The following is a 15016-nucleotide window of genomic DNA, read 5'->3' as shown; positions in this document are numbered from 1 at the left end:
CTGTGCTTCCTGGACTTGATTGACTATTTTGCTTTCCCATATTAGGGAAGTTTTCAACTATCATCTCTTCAAATATTTTCTCAGTCCCTTTCTTTTTCTCTTCTTCTTCTGGGACCCCTATAATTCGAACGTTGGTGCGTTTAATGTTGTCCCAGAGGTCTCTGAGACTGTCCTCAATTCTTTTCATTCTTTTTCTTTATTCTGCTCTGCAGTAGTTATTTCCACTATTTTGTCTTCCAGGTCACTTATCCGTTCTTCTGCCTCAGTTATTCCACTATTGATCCCATCTAGAGTATTTTTAATTTCATTTATTGTACTGTTCATCACCGTTTGTTTGCTCTTTAGTTTTTCTAGGTCCTTGTTAAACGTTTCTTGTATTTTCTCCATTCTATTTCCAAGATTTTGGATCATCCTTACTATCATTATTCTGAATTCTTTTTCAGGTACACTGCCTATTTCCTCTTCATTTGTTTGGTCTGGTGGGTTTTTTCCTTGCTCCTTCATCTGCTGTGTGTTTCTCTGTCTTGTCATTTTGCTTAACTTACTGGGTTTGGGGTCTCCTTTTCGCAGGCTGCAGGCTCATAGTTCCTGTTGTTTTTGGTGTCTGCCCCCAGTGGCTAAGGTTGGTTCCGTGGGTTGTGTATGTTTCCTGGTGGAGGGGACTAGTGCCTGTATTCTGGTGGATGAGGTTGGATCTTGTCTTTCTGGTGGGCAGGTCCACGTCTGGTGGTGTGTTTTGGGGTGTCTGTGGCCTTATTATGATTTTAGGCAGCCTCTGTGCCAATGGGTGGGGTTGTGTTCCTGTCTTGCTAGTTGTTTGGCATGGGGCATCCAGCACTGGAGTCTGCTGGTCATTGGGTGGAGCTGGGTCTTAGCGTTGAGATGGAGATCTCTGGGAGAGATGATTTGTTGTCTATTCAGGTATTCCACAGATGCAGGGTACATCAAGTTGATTGTGGAGATTTAATCCGCTGCTCCTGATCCTGTTCGAGAGATTTCCCTTTCTCTTCTTTTTTTGCACAGCTCCTGGTGTTCAGCTTTGGATTTGACCCTGCCTCTGCATGTAGGTCGCCTGAGGGCGTCTGTTCTTAGCTCAGACAGGACGGGGTTAAAGGAGCAGCTGATTAGAGGATTCTGGCTCACTCTGGCCGGGGGAGGGAGGGGTAGGAATGCGGGGCGAGCCTGAGGCGGAAGAGGCAGCCTGACATTGCACCAGCCTGAGGCGCGCTGTGTGTTCTCCCGGGGCAGTTGTCCCTGGATCACGGGACCCTGGCAGTGGCGGGCTGCACAGGCTCCCAGGAGGGGAGGTGTGGATAGTGACCTGTGCTTGCACACAGGCTTCTTGGTGGCTGCAGCAGCAGCCTTAGTGTCTCATGCCTGTCTCTGGGGTCCATGCTGATAGCTGCGGCTCGCGCCCGTCTCTGGAGCTCCTTTAAGCGGCGCTCTTAATCCCCCCTACTCGCGCACCAGGAAACAAACAGGCAAGGAAAAGTCTCTTGCCTCTTCGGCAGCTCCAGACTTTTTCACGGACTCCCTCCTGGCTAGCTGTGGCTCACTAGCCCCCTTCAGGCTGTGTTCACGCAGCCAACCCCAGTCCTCTCCCTGGGATCTGACCTCCGAAGCCAGAGCCTCAGCTCCCGGCCTCCACCCATCCCAGCGGGTGAGCAGACAAGCCTCTCGGGCTGGTGAGTGCTGGTCGGCACCGATCCTCTGTGAGGGAATCTCTCCGCTTTGCCCTCTGCACCCCTGTTGCTGCACTCTCCTCCGTGGCTCCGAAGCTTCCCCCCTCCACCACCGCAGTCTCCACCCGCGAGACTAGGGGTTTCCTAGTGTGTGGAAACCTTTCCTCCTTCACAGCTCCCTCCCACTGGTGCAGGTCCCGTCCCTATTCTTTTGTCTCTGTTTTTCCTTTTTTTTTCTTTTGCCCTACCCAGGTATGTGGGGAGTTTCTTGCCTTTTGGGAGGTCTGAGGTCTTCTGCCAGCGTTCAGTAGGTGTTTTGTAGGAGTTGTTCCACATGTAGATGTATTTCTGATGTATCTGTGGGGAGGAAGGTGATCTCCACGTCTTTCTCTTCCGCCATCTTGAAGCTCTCCCCGATTACTGTGTCTTTATGATAAATCTTGAAGTCAGGTAGTGTCGGTTCTCCAATTTTGTTCTTCTCCTTCAATATTCTGTTGGCTATTCTGGGTCTTTTGTTTCTCCATATAAATTTTAGAATCAGTTTGGCATTTCCCAAGATTTTGATTGGGACTGTTGAATCTATAGTTCAAATTGGGAATAATTTGTATCTTGACAACACTGAGGTTTCTCATCCACAAACATGGGATATCTCTACAATTATTTCTTCTTTGATTTCTCTCATCAGAGTTCTGTCATTGTCCTCCTATAGATCTTGTACATATTTTGATAGTTGTATACCTAAGTATTTCATTTTTTGAGGTGCTAATGTAAATGGTACTGCGCTTTTTAATTTCATATTCCACCTGTTCATTGTTAATATATAGGGAAGTGACTGACTTCTGTATGCTAACACTGTATCCTGCAAACTTGCTATAACTGTTTATTAGTTCCAAGAGTTTTTTGTTGATTCTCTTGGATCAACAACCATGTCATCTGTAAACAAGACAGCTTTATTTCTTCAGTCCCAATCTGTACACATTTTATTTCTTTTTCTTGCCTTGTTTCATTAGCTAAGATTTCCAGTATTATGTTGACAAGCATTGGTAAGGGCGGACATCCTTCCCTTGCTCCTGATCTTAGTGGGAAAGTTATGAGTTTCTCACAATTAAGGATCATGTTAGCTATAAGTTTTTTGTAGATATCTTTTATCAAGTTGAGGAAGTTCCCCTTTATTCCTCGTTTACTGAGAACCAACCCAACTGGTGTTGGATTTTGTCAAATGCTTTTTCTGCATCTATTCATATGCTCATGTAATTTTTCTTTTTTAATTTCCTGATATAGTGGATTCCATTAATTGATTTTCAAATATCGAACCAGCCTTTCACACCTGAAAAAAATTCCACTTGGTCAAAGTGTATAAATTCTTTTTCTACACTGTTGGATTTTATTTCTTCATAGTGTATTAAGGATTTTTGCATCTATGTTCATGATAGATATTGGTCTGTTGTTTCCTTTTCTTCTAATGTCTTTGTGTGCTTTTGGTGTTAGGTAATGCTGGCCTTATAGAACGGAGTTAGGAAGCTCCTCTCTGTTTCTTTTTCTGAAATAGTTTGTAGAGAATTGGTATAATTTCTTCCTTAAATGTTTAATAGAATTCACCAATGAAGCCATCTGAGTCTGAAGCCATCTGAGCCTGGTGCTTTCTGTTTTGGAAGGTTATTAATTATTGATTCAATTACTTTAATAGATATGTGCCTATTGATTGTCTATTCTTCTTATGTGAGTTTTAGCAGACTGTGTCCTTCAAGGCTTTGGCCAATTTCTCCCAGGTTATCAAACTTATGGACATAGAGGGTTTTTTTGGTTTTTTTTTTTAACGTTTTTACTGGAATATAATTGCTTTACAATGGTGTGTTAGTTTCTGCTTTTTAACGAAGTGAATCAATTATACATATACATATACCCCCATATCTCTTCCCTCTTGCGTCTCCCTCCCTCCCACCCTCCCTATCCCACCCTTCTAGCTGGTCACAAAGCACCGAGCTGATCTCCCTGTGCTATGCGACTGCTTCCCACTAGCTATCTATTTTACATTTGGTAGTGTATATATATCCATATATACACTACCACTCTCTCACTTTGTAACAGCTTACCCTTCCCCCTCCCCATGTCCTCAAGTCTATTTTCTAGTAGGTCTGTGTCTTTATTCCCGTCTTGCCCCTAGGTTCTTCATGACCTTTTTTTTTTTTAGATTCCATATATATGTGTTAGCATACAGTATTTGTTTTTCTCTTTCTGACTTACTTCACTCTGTATGACACACTCTAGGTCCATCCACCTCACTACAAATAACTCAATTTCGTTCCTTTTTATGGCTGAGTAATATTTCATTGTATATATGTGCCACATCTTCTTTATCCATTCATCTGTCAATGGACACTTAGGTTGCTTCCATGTCCTGGCTATTGTAAATAGAGCTGCAATGAACATTGTTGTACATGACTCTTTTTGAATTAGGACATAAGAGTTTTTAAAAAGTAGTCCTTCATTATCCTTTTAATATCCATGGGGTATGTATCTTTCACTTCTGATATTAGTAAGTTGTACCCACACTGGGTTTTTTGTTAGCCTGGCTAGAGGCTTACTGATTTTATTCTTCTCAAAGAACCAGATTTTGGTTTTGTTGACTTTATTAGTTTCATGTTTTCATTTTCATTGAGTTCTGCTCTAATTTTCATTATTTCTTTTCTTCTGTGTACTTTGGATTCAATTTGCTCTTCTCTTTCTATTGTCCTAAGGTGGAAGCTTAGATGATTGATTTTAGATCTTTCTTCTTTTCTAACAAATGCATTCAATGCTATAAATTTCCTTCTAAGCACTGCTTTTGTTGTATCCCACAAATTTTGATAAGTTTTGTTTCCAGGTTCATTTCGTTCAAAATATCTTTAAATTTTTCTTGAGATTTCTTCCTTGATCCACGTGTTATTTAGAAGTGTGCTGTTTAATCTCCAAGTATTTGGGGATTTTCCAGCTATCTTTTTGTTACTGATTTCTAGTTTAATTCCACTGTGGTCTCAGAGAAGACATTGTATCAACTCCATCTTTTAAAACTTTTTAAGGTATGATTTATGACCTAGAATGTGGTCTATCTTGTTGAATCATCCAATGTGAGCTTGAGAAGAATGTGTATTCTCCTGCTGTTGGATGAAGTAGTCTATACATGTTCCTTATATCTAGTTGATTGATGATATTATTAAGTTCAACTCTGTCCTTACTGATTTTCTGCCTGCTGCATCTGTCCATTTCTGATGGGGGGTGGGGAGGGTGCTGAAATCTCCAACTATAATAGAGGTTCATCCATTTCTCCTTACAATTCTAACACTTTTTGCAGTTCTATCAGTATTTTGATGCTATGTTGTTAGGCACATACATGTTAAGGATTACAGTGTCTTCCTGGAGAACTGACCCCTTCAACATTATGTAATTCCCCTCTTTATCCCTGATAAATTTCTTTACTTTGAAGTCTGTCCTGTCTGCAATTAATATAGCTACTCCCACTTTCTTTTGATTAGGGTTAGTATGGTATATCTTTCTCCATCTATTTACTATTAATCTATATGTGTCTTTATATATAAAGTGGGTTTCTTGTAGACAACATACAGTTGTGTCTTGTTTTTTGATCCATTCTGACAATATCTGTCTTTTAATTGGTTCATTAAGAACACTGACCTTCAAAGTAATTATTGATATATTTGGATTAGTATCTACCATATTTGTTACTATTTCCTATTTGTTACCCTTATTATTTGTTCCAATTTTTGTCTCCCACTCTTTTTCTGTCTTTGTGGTTTTAATTGAGTATTTTATGTGATTCTATTCTCTATCATTTCTTAGCATACTAGGTATACTTCTTTTTTTTGCTTTTTTTTAGTGGCTGCCCTAGAGTTTGCAACATACATTTATAACTAATCCACTCCTACTTTCAAATAACACTATACCACTTCATGCATAGTGTAAATACCTTACAATAACAAAATAATCATAATTCCTCCTTCCCATCCCAAGTATTATCGCTGTCATTCATTTCACTTATATATAAGCATACATGAAAATATGTACACACACACAGGATACATACATGAGTGTACATAATCAAATACATTGTTGCTATTATCACTTTCAATAAACCATTATCCATTAAATCAATTAAGAATGAGAAAAATAAAAGTTTTCATTTTATCTTCACTCATTCCTTCCCCAATGCTCTTTCTTTCTCTATGTAGATCCAAGTTTCTGACCTATATCATACTTTCTTTCTCAGTCTATTGGCAACAAATTCCATCAATTTTTGTTTGTCTGACAAAGACTTTATTTCTCCTTCACTTTTGAGGGATACTTTCACAGGGTTCAGAATTCTAGGTTTATGAGGGGGTTTTTCGTCATTCATTCTGCTTGGTGTTCTCTGAGCTTCCTGGATCTGTCATTTGGTGTCTGACATTAATTTGGAGAAATTCTCAGTCATTATTATTTCAAAAATTTCTTCTATTCCTCAGTCCCTTTCTTCTCCTTCTGGTATTCCCATTATATGTATGTTACACCTTTTGTAGTGGTCCCACAATTCTTGAATATGCTGTTTACTTTTTTTTTTCAGTCTTTGTTCTCTTTGCTTTTCACTTTTAGAGATTTCTATTGATATAAACTCAAGTTCAGAGATTCTTTCTTCAGTTGTGTCCAGTCTCCTAATAAGCCCATCAAAGTCATTCTTCATTTCTGTTATAATGTTACTGAACTCTAGAATCTCTTCTTGGTCCTTGCTTAGGATTTCTATCTTTCTGCTTACATTGCCCATCTGTTCTTGTATGCTGTCTACTTTACTCATTAGAGCTCTTAGCACATCATTAATAGTTGCTTTAAATTCCCAGTCTGATAATTCCAAGATCCCTGCCATGTCTGGTTCTGATGCTTGCTCTGTCTCTTCCAATTGTGTTTCCTGCCTCTTGGTATGCCTTGTCTCTTTCTTCTTGATTGTCAGGTATAATGTACTGGGTAAAAGGAACTGAGGTAAACAGGCCTGTACTAATGTGGTGATAAGTTGTCAAGAAAGGAGAAGCATTTTATAGCCCTCTGATTAGGTCTTGGTCTTTCACTGAGCCTGTGCCCCTGGACCGTGAACTTCACATGTACTTCTCAGTCTCCATCCTGTCTTACATGGGACAGGATGGCTAGAGTGAGCTGGAGTTGGGTACTTCCCTTCCCCCAGGTCAGTTAGGTTCTGGCTAAACAGTTTGTCCTGACGACAGACGTTGTTAAAAACAGAATGCTCTAGCATATGTCAAAATTATTCCTTTTCCTCTGCCACTACCAGGATCATGAGATTTTTTTTTTTCCTATATTCTCTGTGAGAACCTCACAGGGATTTGGGAGGTAAAATTCACAAGTGTGAAGGCCCCTCAATGAGTGGGTCCTCCTGGAGTTTTTAACCCTCAGAAATGTCCACACTGAACTTCCAGAATTTGTCAGTTACAGTTCAGGTTTTTCTACAACCAACAGTGGTTCCCGAGACCACTGCTGCTCTGATAAGTTGTGATTCTCTGTATTTGCTTGTCAGTCTCTCCAATTGGGGGGGGGGGGGGGGCAGTCATCTGCTCTGTGACCTACTTTCTCTAATGGATCTAAGAAGAGTTGTTGATTTTTCAGTTTGTTCAGCTTTTCACTTGTTGTTAGGATGGAGGGACAACTTCCAAACTTCTTACATGCTGGTCTGGAAACTAGAAGTCTTAACTTTTGAAGTTGCTAAACAACCAATTCACTATTCGGCAAACTGGCAATATTTTGGGGGGCGGGGGGACTACGTTGGGTCTTCATTGCTGCGCGCAGGCTTTCTCTAGTTGTGTCCAGCGGGGACTACTCTTCGTTGCAGTGCACTGGCTTCCCATTGTGGTGGCTTCTCTTGTTGTGGAGCACAGGCTCTAGGCGCACAGGCTTCAGTAGCAGCACGCGGGCTCGGTAGTTGTGGCTCGCGGGCTTAGCTGCTCCATGGCATGTGGGATCTTCCCGGACCAGGGATCGAACCTGTGTCCCCTGCATTGGCAGGCGGCTTCTTAACCACTGCACCACCAGGGAAGTCCCAAACTGGCAAATTAATATCAAAAAGCAAGAATTTATCCTACCTTACACCTCACGGCAACCAAATAGTTGATAAAGGAAAAATTTTTATTGAAAAACTCCAGCTAACAATTGCATCAGGAATGACAGAAGTAAAATATTGCCATTTTACAACCTCCACTGAGCTAATGAATCTAAGCGGTGAATATGAAGTGTTTCTAAAACTATTAGGTGAAAGGCTGAAGAGAAACTTTTTTAATAGATTGACCAGGCTGGCAACACTGGAACCTATTAGCCAAGTTTAACATCAGAAAAAGATAAACAAGCAGACATTATATACCTCTTGATATGAAACAACAGGAAGTCTATACCAGCACCTATGATGTATTCTTGCCCAAAACAAACAGCCAAAATCTTATCAAGCCTCTAGATCTAACTTCCAGTTTGCAAGAAAATTGGAGGATGAAGGAATATGTGAAACTGCATCACAAGATGCTAACAGCAAAATCCAAAATGAAGGAATTAAATGCTATAGAATAAACTACCCAGTTTCTTCCACAAATAAATGGCATTTTAAAAGTGGGGTGGTGAGGGGAACCTAGAGATTAAAAGAGATTATTCAAATGCAACATATGAGCCAGGTTTGGATCATGATTCAAATGAAACAACTGTAAAAAACATTTAACAATCATTTGAGCATAGTCAGGATAATTAATAATATTAAGAAATTATTGTTATTTTAGGTGGGTTAATGATAACATAGTTTTTTTAAAAAGAGTACTTATTTTAGCAATATATACTAAAATATTTATGGATAAAATAATAACTGGAATTTTCTTTAAAATTATCCAGTGTAGAAGAAAAGTAGGTGAGAGTATAGATGAAAAAAAAACAAAAACAAAAACAAAAGAAAATATTGACTATATGGATGGATAGGTCAATGGGAGTTCATTTAACTATTCTCTCTTCTGTACATTTGCAAATTTTCATAACAAAAACCACTGTAAAAAGTTATCCAGAAGAGACAGACTCTGTGAAAAAAATATAGAAATATTCCAACTAATTTATTTTGCCTATTTTTTATTATGTGCATAGAATTACATGATGCAAATTAATTTTTTAAAAGCCTAAAAGAGCTATTTCAGTGAGTAAAAAATAAAAATTCTAAGTGATAAGAAAGCATTGTATCATCGTTTAATTGGCAGCATTTTTTTCTTTCATGAGAGTATATAAAGTAACAGTATATCTTATAATCAATAATGTTGTATATTCAGTAAAAATAAGATACTACTTATTAGAGACACTGAAATCTATTTCTTGTCAGGAAATGGTGACTAAACAATTTTTAAAATCAAACAAGATAAAGTATTTCAGTGAATTTAAAAATCAAATTAAAGAAAGAATTCCAGAACAGAAAGACAAACCTTGATCATCTCTGCCTCTATCTGCTGATGAACACCTATATAACTCTTCTTCACCTGCTGCTTGTCTTTGATCATCATGGTGAGCCTGTGTAAGGGCCCAGAATTTAAGTCCTCTGCATGTGTCTTCATTATCCTACTAAGTTGTTCCGTCTGCTGAATCATAAGTAGCCAAGACTTTTTAAAAAATAAGAAATAAAATTAGCACTTGTATTAGATGTTTCCACTTAGCTGTCTTCAGGAACTTTAAATATTTAGTTTTACACAAATTATTACATTAATATAAAAATGGCAGGTTTCTGGCAATTATGCAAGGAGCTATATGAGTGGTTCATATTTAATATCTTTAAATTCAAGAACAAATGCTTCAAAATTCAGTAATCAGAGACTGCAGAATTCTAGGACAGGATTAAGGGACTCTTTGAGAAGCCACATTTGCAGTCTTCATTTTACCACTTCTTGTTTGTTTTTCAACACACTGATATATTGCTTCTGCCCAAACCATTCTATTGCCTCAGTAAGGTTAACACTTCCTAATGATCAAATGCAACAGAAATTTACCCATCTTCATTCTTAACCTGTTTCTCTGAGGCATCTGATCCTACTGACTCACTTCTTCCTGAAACTCTCTTTTTTGGTTTCTATGGCTTCTTATCTTCCAACATGCTGGCTTGCCTTCCTCCCTTCCTAAAAATTCCTTCTCAAACTTTATACCTGCTCTTCTTTTGCTGTCTATGTCTTAAATACTTGTATTCTCTACATTTCTATCTTATCTCTTTTCTTAAAAAATACCATTAGTTCTCAATGGTTTTTCTAGCCCAACACATTGCCTCAATAGCAGACACACATAATGGTGGGTTTGGGACAAGTGGGCATATGGATACTGCTGGAAGAACAAGTCATTTGTTTTTAGACTTTCTAGCTTATAAATACTGAAAAAAAAGTAAAAGGAATGCTCTTCACTACAGGTCTTCAAAATTCTATTCAGAAACAGGTGTTGGAGACTTTCCATGGTCAGAGAGGATCCATGGTAAAGATACAAAAAAGAGACAAGGTATAGTTTCAGATATTTCACAAGAGTAATTTTCTACACTATTACCTTTGATCTGTGAATGAACAGAATTAATTCTGTTTCTGTTAGTAGTCCAAAATAATCCTAAATCAAAATTTAATAGGTATCTAAATCAAAAGTATAGCCTAAAGGAAGCAAATTCTTAGTCAGTCAGAACTCACCAGGGTCTAACTTAGTAATCTTGTTTTTGATACACTGCAATATATGTTTTTTAAAAAAAGTAATCTTTGAGGACATTTCTTTAGGGAAAAAGGTCATTTTTAGTTGTGAGATGCTATTATGAACATGAAATAAGACAGGTGGCCTATGAACTCATCATATTTACCTTCAAATTCAAAAACCTCAGTACTAAGATGCTCTTGATACCACAAAGCCATTTAAAACTGATGTAGCTCCTCCATTAAAATTTAACAGAGATGAAAACAAGAAAAACTATACAAACGTGGATTAAAAACATAATTTAAATTGCCCTAGTAATTCTTGTAGCTTTGCCTTTTTCATTTGATATTTTCACTCTAAAAAATACCATGTTAGAAAAACATTCTATAGCATGTGCAGAATATTAAGGCTACCAAAAATAAAGTGAGAGGAATCAGTTTCTTTCTCAAAAAACAAATATTCTCTATCTTCAAAAAACAAATACTCTCTAAGTGTTTTGTAGCAATAAATTTTTGTGATTCTATGTAGGAGTCCTTGCAGCCTAGGGAGAAGCCTTCTTAGAAGCTAACATTAAAGATCACACAACTGGGTCAGATTGCCCTTCACCTCCCAGGAGGGCACATCTCATCCTGTCTAATAGCCCTGTTCACTGCAGTCACTGTGAAAAGTCAAAACCTCCCAAGGTATATATTATTACCCCAACTGTCAATCCCATATTGCCCTCAATATCTCCTATTCTGACCCAGGACACTATCTATAGAATCCTGTACTCTCAAGAACTCTTGCTCTATGATTAGAAAACTCCTTATACTTCTTATCAGAACTTTCCATTTGTCTTCTACCTGTAACAAAAACCTGGCTTGATCCTACTAACAACAACCTAATACTGCTAATAAATATGCCCTCTCTTCCTAGAAGTCTCTGTTCTTCTGAAGCTCAAGTCACCCTTGCACATGAACAATCCATCAGAAACTCCTTCTGATTCTCCCTCCAAAGTCTACCACAAATCTACCCACTTCTCTTCATATTCACTGCCACCCCTTTTGGAAGATATGATTATCTCTGGCTTAGACTGTTGCAGCACCTCCTAATTGGTGTCCTCTCTTCTACTCATGCTCCTTTCCAAACCATTCTCCTTAAAGTAGCAAAAGAAACTGTCATCTCCTGCATAAAATCCTACACTGGCTTTCCTTTTCATTTAAAGAAAAATCCAAACTTCCTTCTAAGACCTATAGTGTCTCAGATTATGTGTCCTCTGTCTATCCTTTCAACTTGTTTTGCCATTATCTACCCAGCTAAATAAGTTATAGGAGCACTGGTCTTCCTTTAGTTTCCTAAACATTCTCTCTTCCTGGGAGCTCATCCTCTCTTTCACATGGCAAGATCCACCTCTTCCTTTAGGAATCAGCTAAATCTCATGTAGGTCTAATGCTTGCTATTCTTTACCTTAGCACTTAAAACAACTATTTATTTGTATGTATACTTTTTTTTTTTAATGTCTCCCCAACTACAATGGAAGCTCCATGAGGGTAGTACTGTGTCTCTTTGTTCACTATTTTAGGTATTCACTGTGATGCCTGAAATAATAGCTACTAAATATTCTTTGAAAGAAGGAAAGGAGAGAGGGAGGGAAGGAGGAACAAATGTAGAATAAAACCATGAAGTGAAAATATGCCATTAAAAGATTTTTTTAATTGTTTCAAACTGGAATTAGATAGCATAGAACAATGCCAATTATGATGGGGAAGGAAAGTTAACAAGTCTATCTTCAACTGATAAAACAACAGAGGGATTAGAGCAGCACACAATGCAATAAGAAGCACTGGCCTAAAAGGAATGAGTGAGTGTGCAAGAAAATGTTTGGGTGGTGTATAACTCGAATTAGATGCATGGCTGGAATATTTCTTAAAAAGAGAGATGAGTAAAATGTTAACAGATGCTTAATAAAGAAACAAACAAACAAAAAAGATGCATTTCAACATTTATAATAAAACTGATATAGCACTTTGCAGATATGGCTCTTTAGTTCGGGCATAGCAGTGGCCAAAGCATAGATAAATTATTTGTTGATTAGGATAATTTGTGGAAGATAATTCTTTGTAACCTAATAAACAAAATACTCATCTCATCTGCAGACCATCTGCAGACATTCAAATTGCTTTATTATACAGAATCCTGCTTAAGGGATTAATAATGTTCCTCATAATGGAATTTTACCAGTAGTCAGAGTCACTGATGCTGAAAGCTACAGACAGGTTAAGAAATAATAAAAAGTGAAAATATCTGAAGTTTAATTTTAGAAAAATTTAATCATAGGCAAAGAATATTAATACAATTTGAAAATAAAACCATTGTGGTTAAGTTTACAAAACAGAAAAAAAGTATCTTAACTTTTGAGAGAAGAGCTATAAAATGTGAAAGTAGGAATAATTTAACTATAATAAACTAGACAAAAATCCCAAAGGATACTAACAAAATCAGGAGTGAGAGATGGATGAGAAGTATAAGTATGTTCATTTCCTCACCTTTCATACAGAAGAGTCAATAGACAGCTTTAGTTATAAAGTTTGTAAATAAAGAGATACAGATTTAAGCTTATAATTTTTAAGTTTCAAAACTTAAACAAGTGAATGTTTAGAAAAAAGCAGACTATGTAGACCTTCTGAATTACAAAAATAATTTTTAAAGAAAGTTAACATTGTCCACTGGAAAAAGAAAGAAAACAAAAGAAACTTAAAATGATTAAAATTAAAAATAAGCTGCAAAATAAAAATTATACTAAACACATCTGTTAAATATTATATGTAAACTTTATGTGTTAAACATCTATGAAAAGGAAAACATTATCAAATCAGAGGGGGAAAAACTTCACTATACACAAAATGAGAAACATCAGTAAAATAAAATAACATGTAACAACAGCAGAAAAGATAGGGAAATCCCTCCCCCAGAAAATTATGAACAGTAAGATCCAGCAGTCATTATATTCAAATGATATAAAACTGAATTCTAGACACAAAATATAAAACAAAGAAGGGCACAGTATGTTGCCAAAGAATATCAATCAGAATGAATATATAACTGTTGTGATTCTTTTCATTCCAGAAAACAGTACATCCAAACAGAAAGCAAAAATGGTGGAAAATGCAATGAGAAATCAAAAGTAGTAGGAGAATTAAATATACCCATCTCTACCTGTGACAGACTAGACTAAAAAAAAAAATGATAGAGTATCTGAATAAGTAATTTAATAATGAATATGTTTGATCTATCATCATATATAAAACTCTATACAATACAGGTCTAAAAATACCTATTTTAAAAGAATATTTTTAAAAATTAGATAATATTGGGCTATAAGAAATTTCATAAATTTCCTCAAAAATAGAAATAGTGCATACTAACCACACTATCTAGCCTCTTTCAATTAAAGGAAAAAATCCTTATCAGAATTTTTTAAGGGAAAAAAATCAAATCATTCCTAAAAAAATGCAAAGGCCAAAAAAGTTAAGTTTTTAAACTAAAAGAAGACCTAGAAATAACAGTAAATAAAACACTGACCATCAAGCGCCATGATATATAGCCCAATATGCTCAAAGATTCACAAACTTTACACTTCTGTTTCTAAGTAAGAAAATTTTTAAATAAATTTATTAAAATACAACTTTAGAAGTTAGAAAAGGGAGAACAATATAAAACTAAGGAAAGTACAAAGAAGGAACTGAAAAGAAAAAATGAAAAATATTTATTAATTAGACAAAAATAAAAATAGAAAAAATGTTGACAGCATTAAAAAGGAGAGCTTAACAATAATGAAGGAAATAACAATAACAAAGGAAATAAAGAATATAAAATCAACACTTAGAAGTGAGAAATAACCATAAATTAAGACAAAATTGCAAAAACTGAGAGAAGAATCTGAAAATAAGTGAAGTAGCTTTTTTTTTCTTTTAAAGAGAAATGCAAATTAGCAAAATTGACATTCCAAGAAACTGCATACAAATCATTCCATTTTTTGCTCACAGGTACATTCCCAGCCATTTACCTCCTGGGACCTGATCTCTGCAAACTGTATTTCCCAGGCTCTCCCTTGCTAACTGGCTTTTGGCTTTATTGGGCAATGGGAGGTACTGGCACAAGGCTGAAGGGCAGGAAGAAGGGAGAAGCCAGGATATATTTCTCTCTCTCTCTCAGATTCTTTCTTTCCTCTGTCTCTCTGCTTTAATAAGCCCTCCTCCTCCCTTTGTGGCTTCCAGATGGTAGAGGCTCCACATAGTTACTAATCTCTGAGGTGCCTTACCTTTCTCTGTTTGCTCTTAGCTCTTCTAAAACTTTTGAACACATTTACCCCAATTAAATCCTATTTATTGAAGTACCTAGTGTAGGTTCTGTTTTCCTGACTGAATCCTAACTTTTACAGATAGGAAATTCAAAGAGACCAATAACCATGGAGTACATGGTTATCATAAATCAATTATCAATAAAATACCTCTAATAAAGTACACAGCTCAAACATTTTTTCCTAATGAATAATTTCAAACCTTTATGAATCAGATACCTTTGGTATTACCTAAATTGTTTCTAAGAATGGAGATTGAAAACAAAGTTCCTAAAATCACCATAACACAGATAACAAA

The 15016-nt window shown here is 36.7% G+C and overlaps 1 protein-coding gene across 6 annotated transcripts in view; it reads right to left on the bottom strand.

Annotated features, from left to right (window-relative positions):
• The window catches only part of FER (FER tyrosine kinase), a 434937-nt gene that overhangs the window by 354058 nt on the left and 65863 nt on the right, over positions 1–15016 (bottom strand). For all 6 annotated transcript variants that reach the window (XM_061189502.1, XM_061189501.1, XM_061189497.1 and 3 more), the window contains one exon: positions 9152–9325. In XM_061189502.1, coding sequence (XP_061045485.1) covers positions 9152–9325 — 174 coding nt within the window. The remainder of the gene's footprint in view (positions 1–9151; positions 9326–15016) is intronic.

The sequence above is a fragment of the Eubalaena glacialis genome, chromosome 4 (assembly GCF_028564815.1).
Source record: "Eubalaena glacialis isolate mEubGla1 chromosome 4, mEubGla1.1.hap2.+ XY, whole genome shotgun sequence".
In the NCBI taxonomy this organism is placed as follows: Eukaryota; Metazoa; Chordata; class Mammalia; order Artiodactyla; family Balaenidae; genus Eubalaena; species Eubalaena glacialis.
The sequence above is the reverse complement of the archived record's forward strand: the minus strand, read 5'-3'. Positions and strand labels throughout refer to the sequence as shown.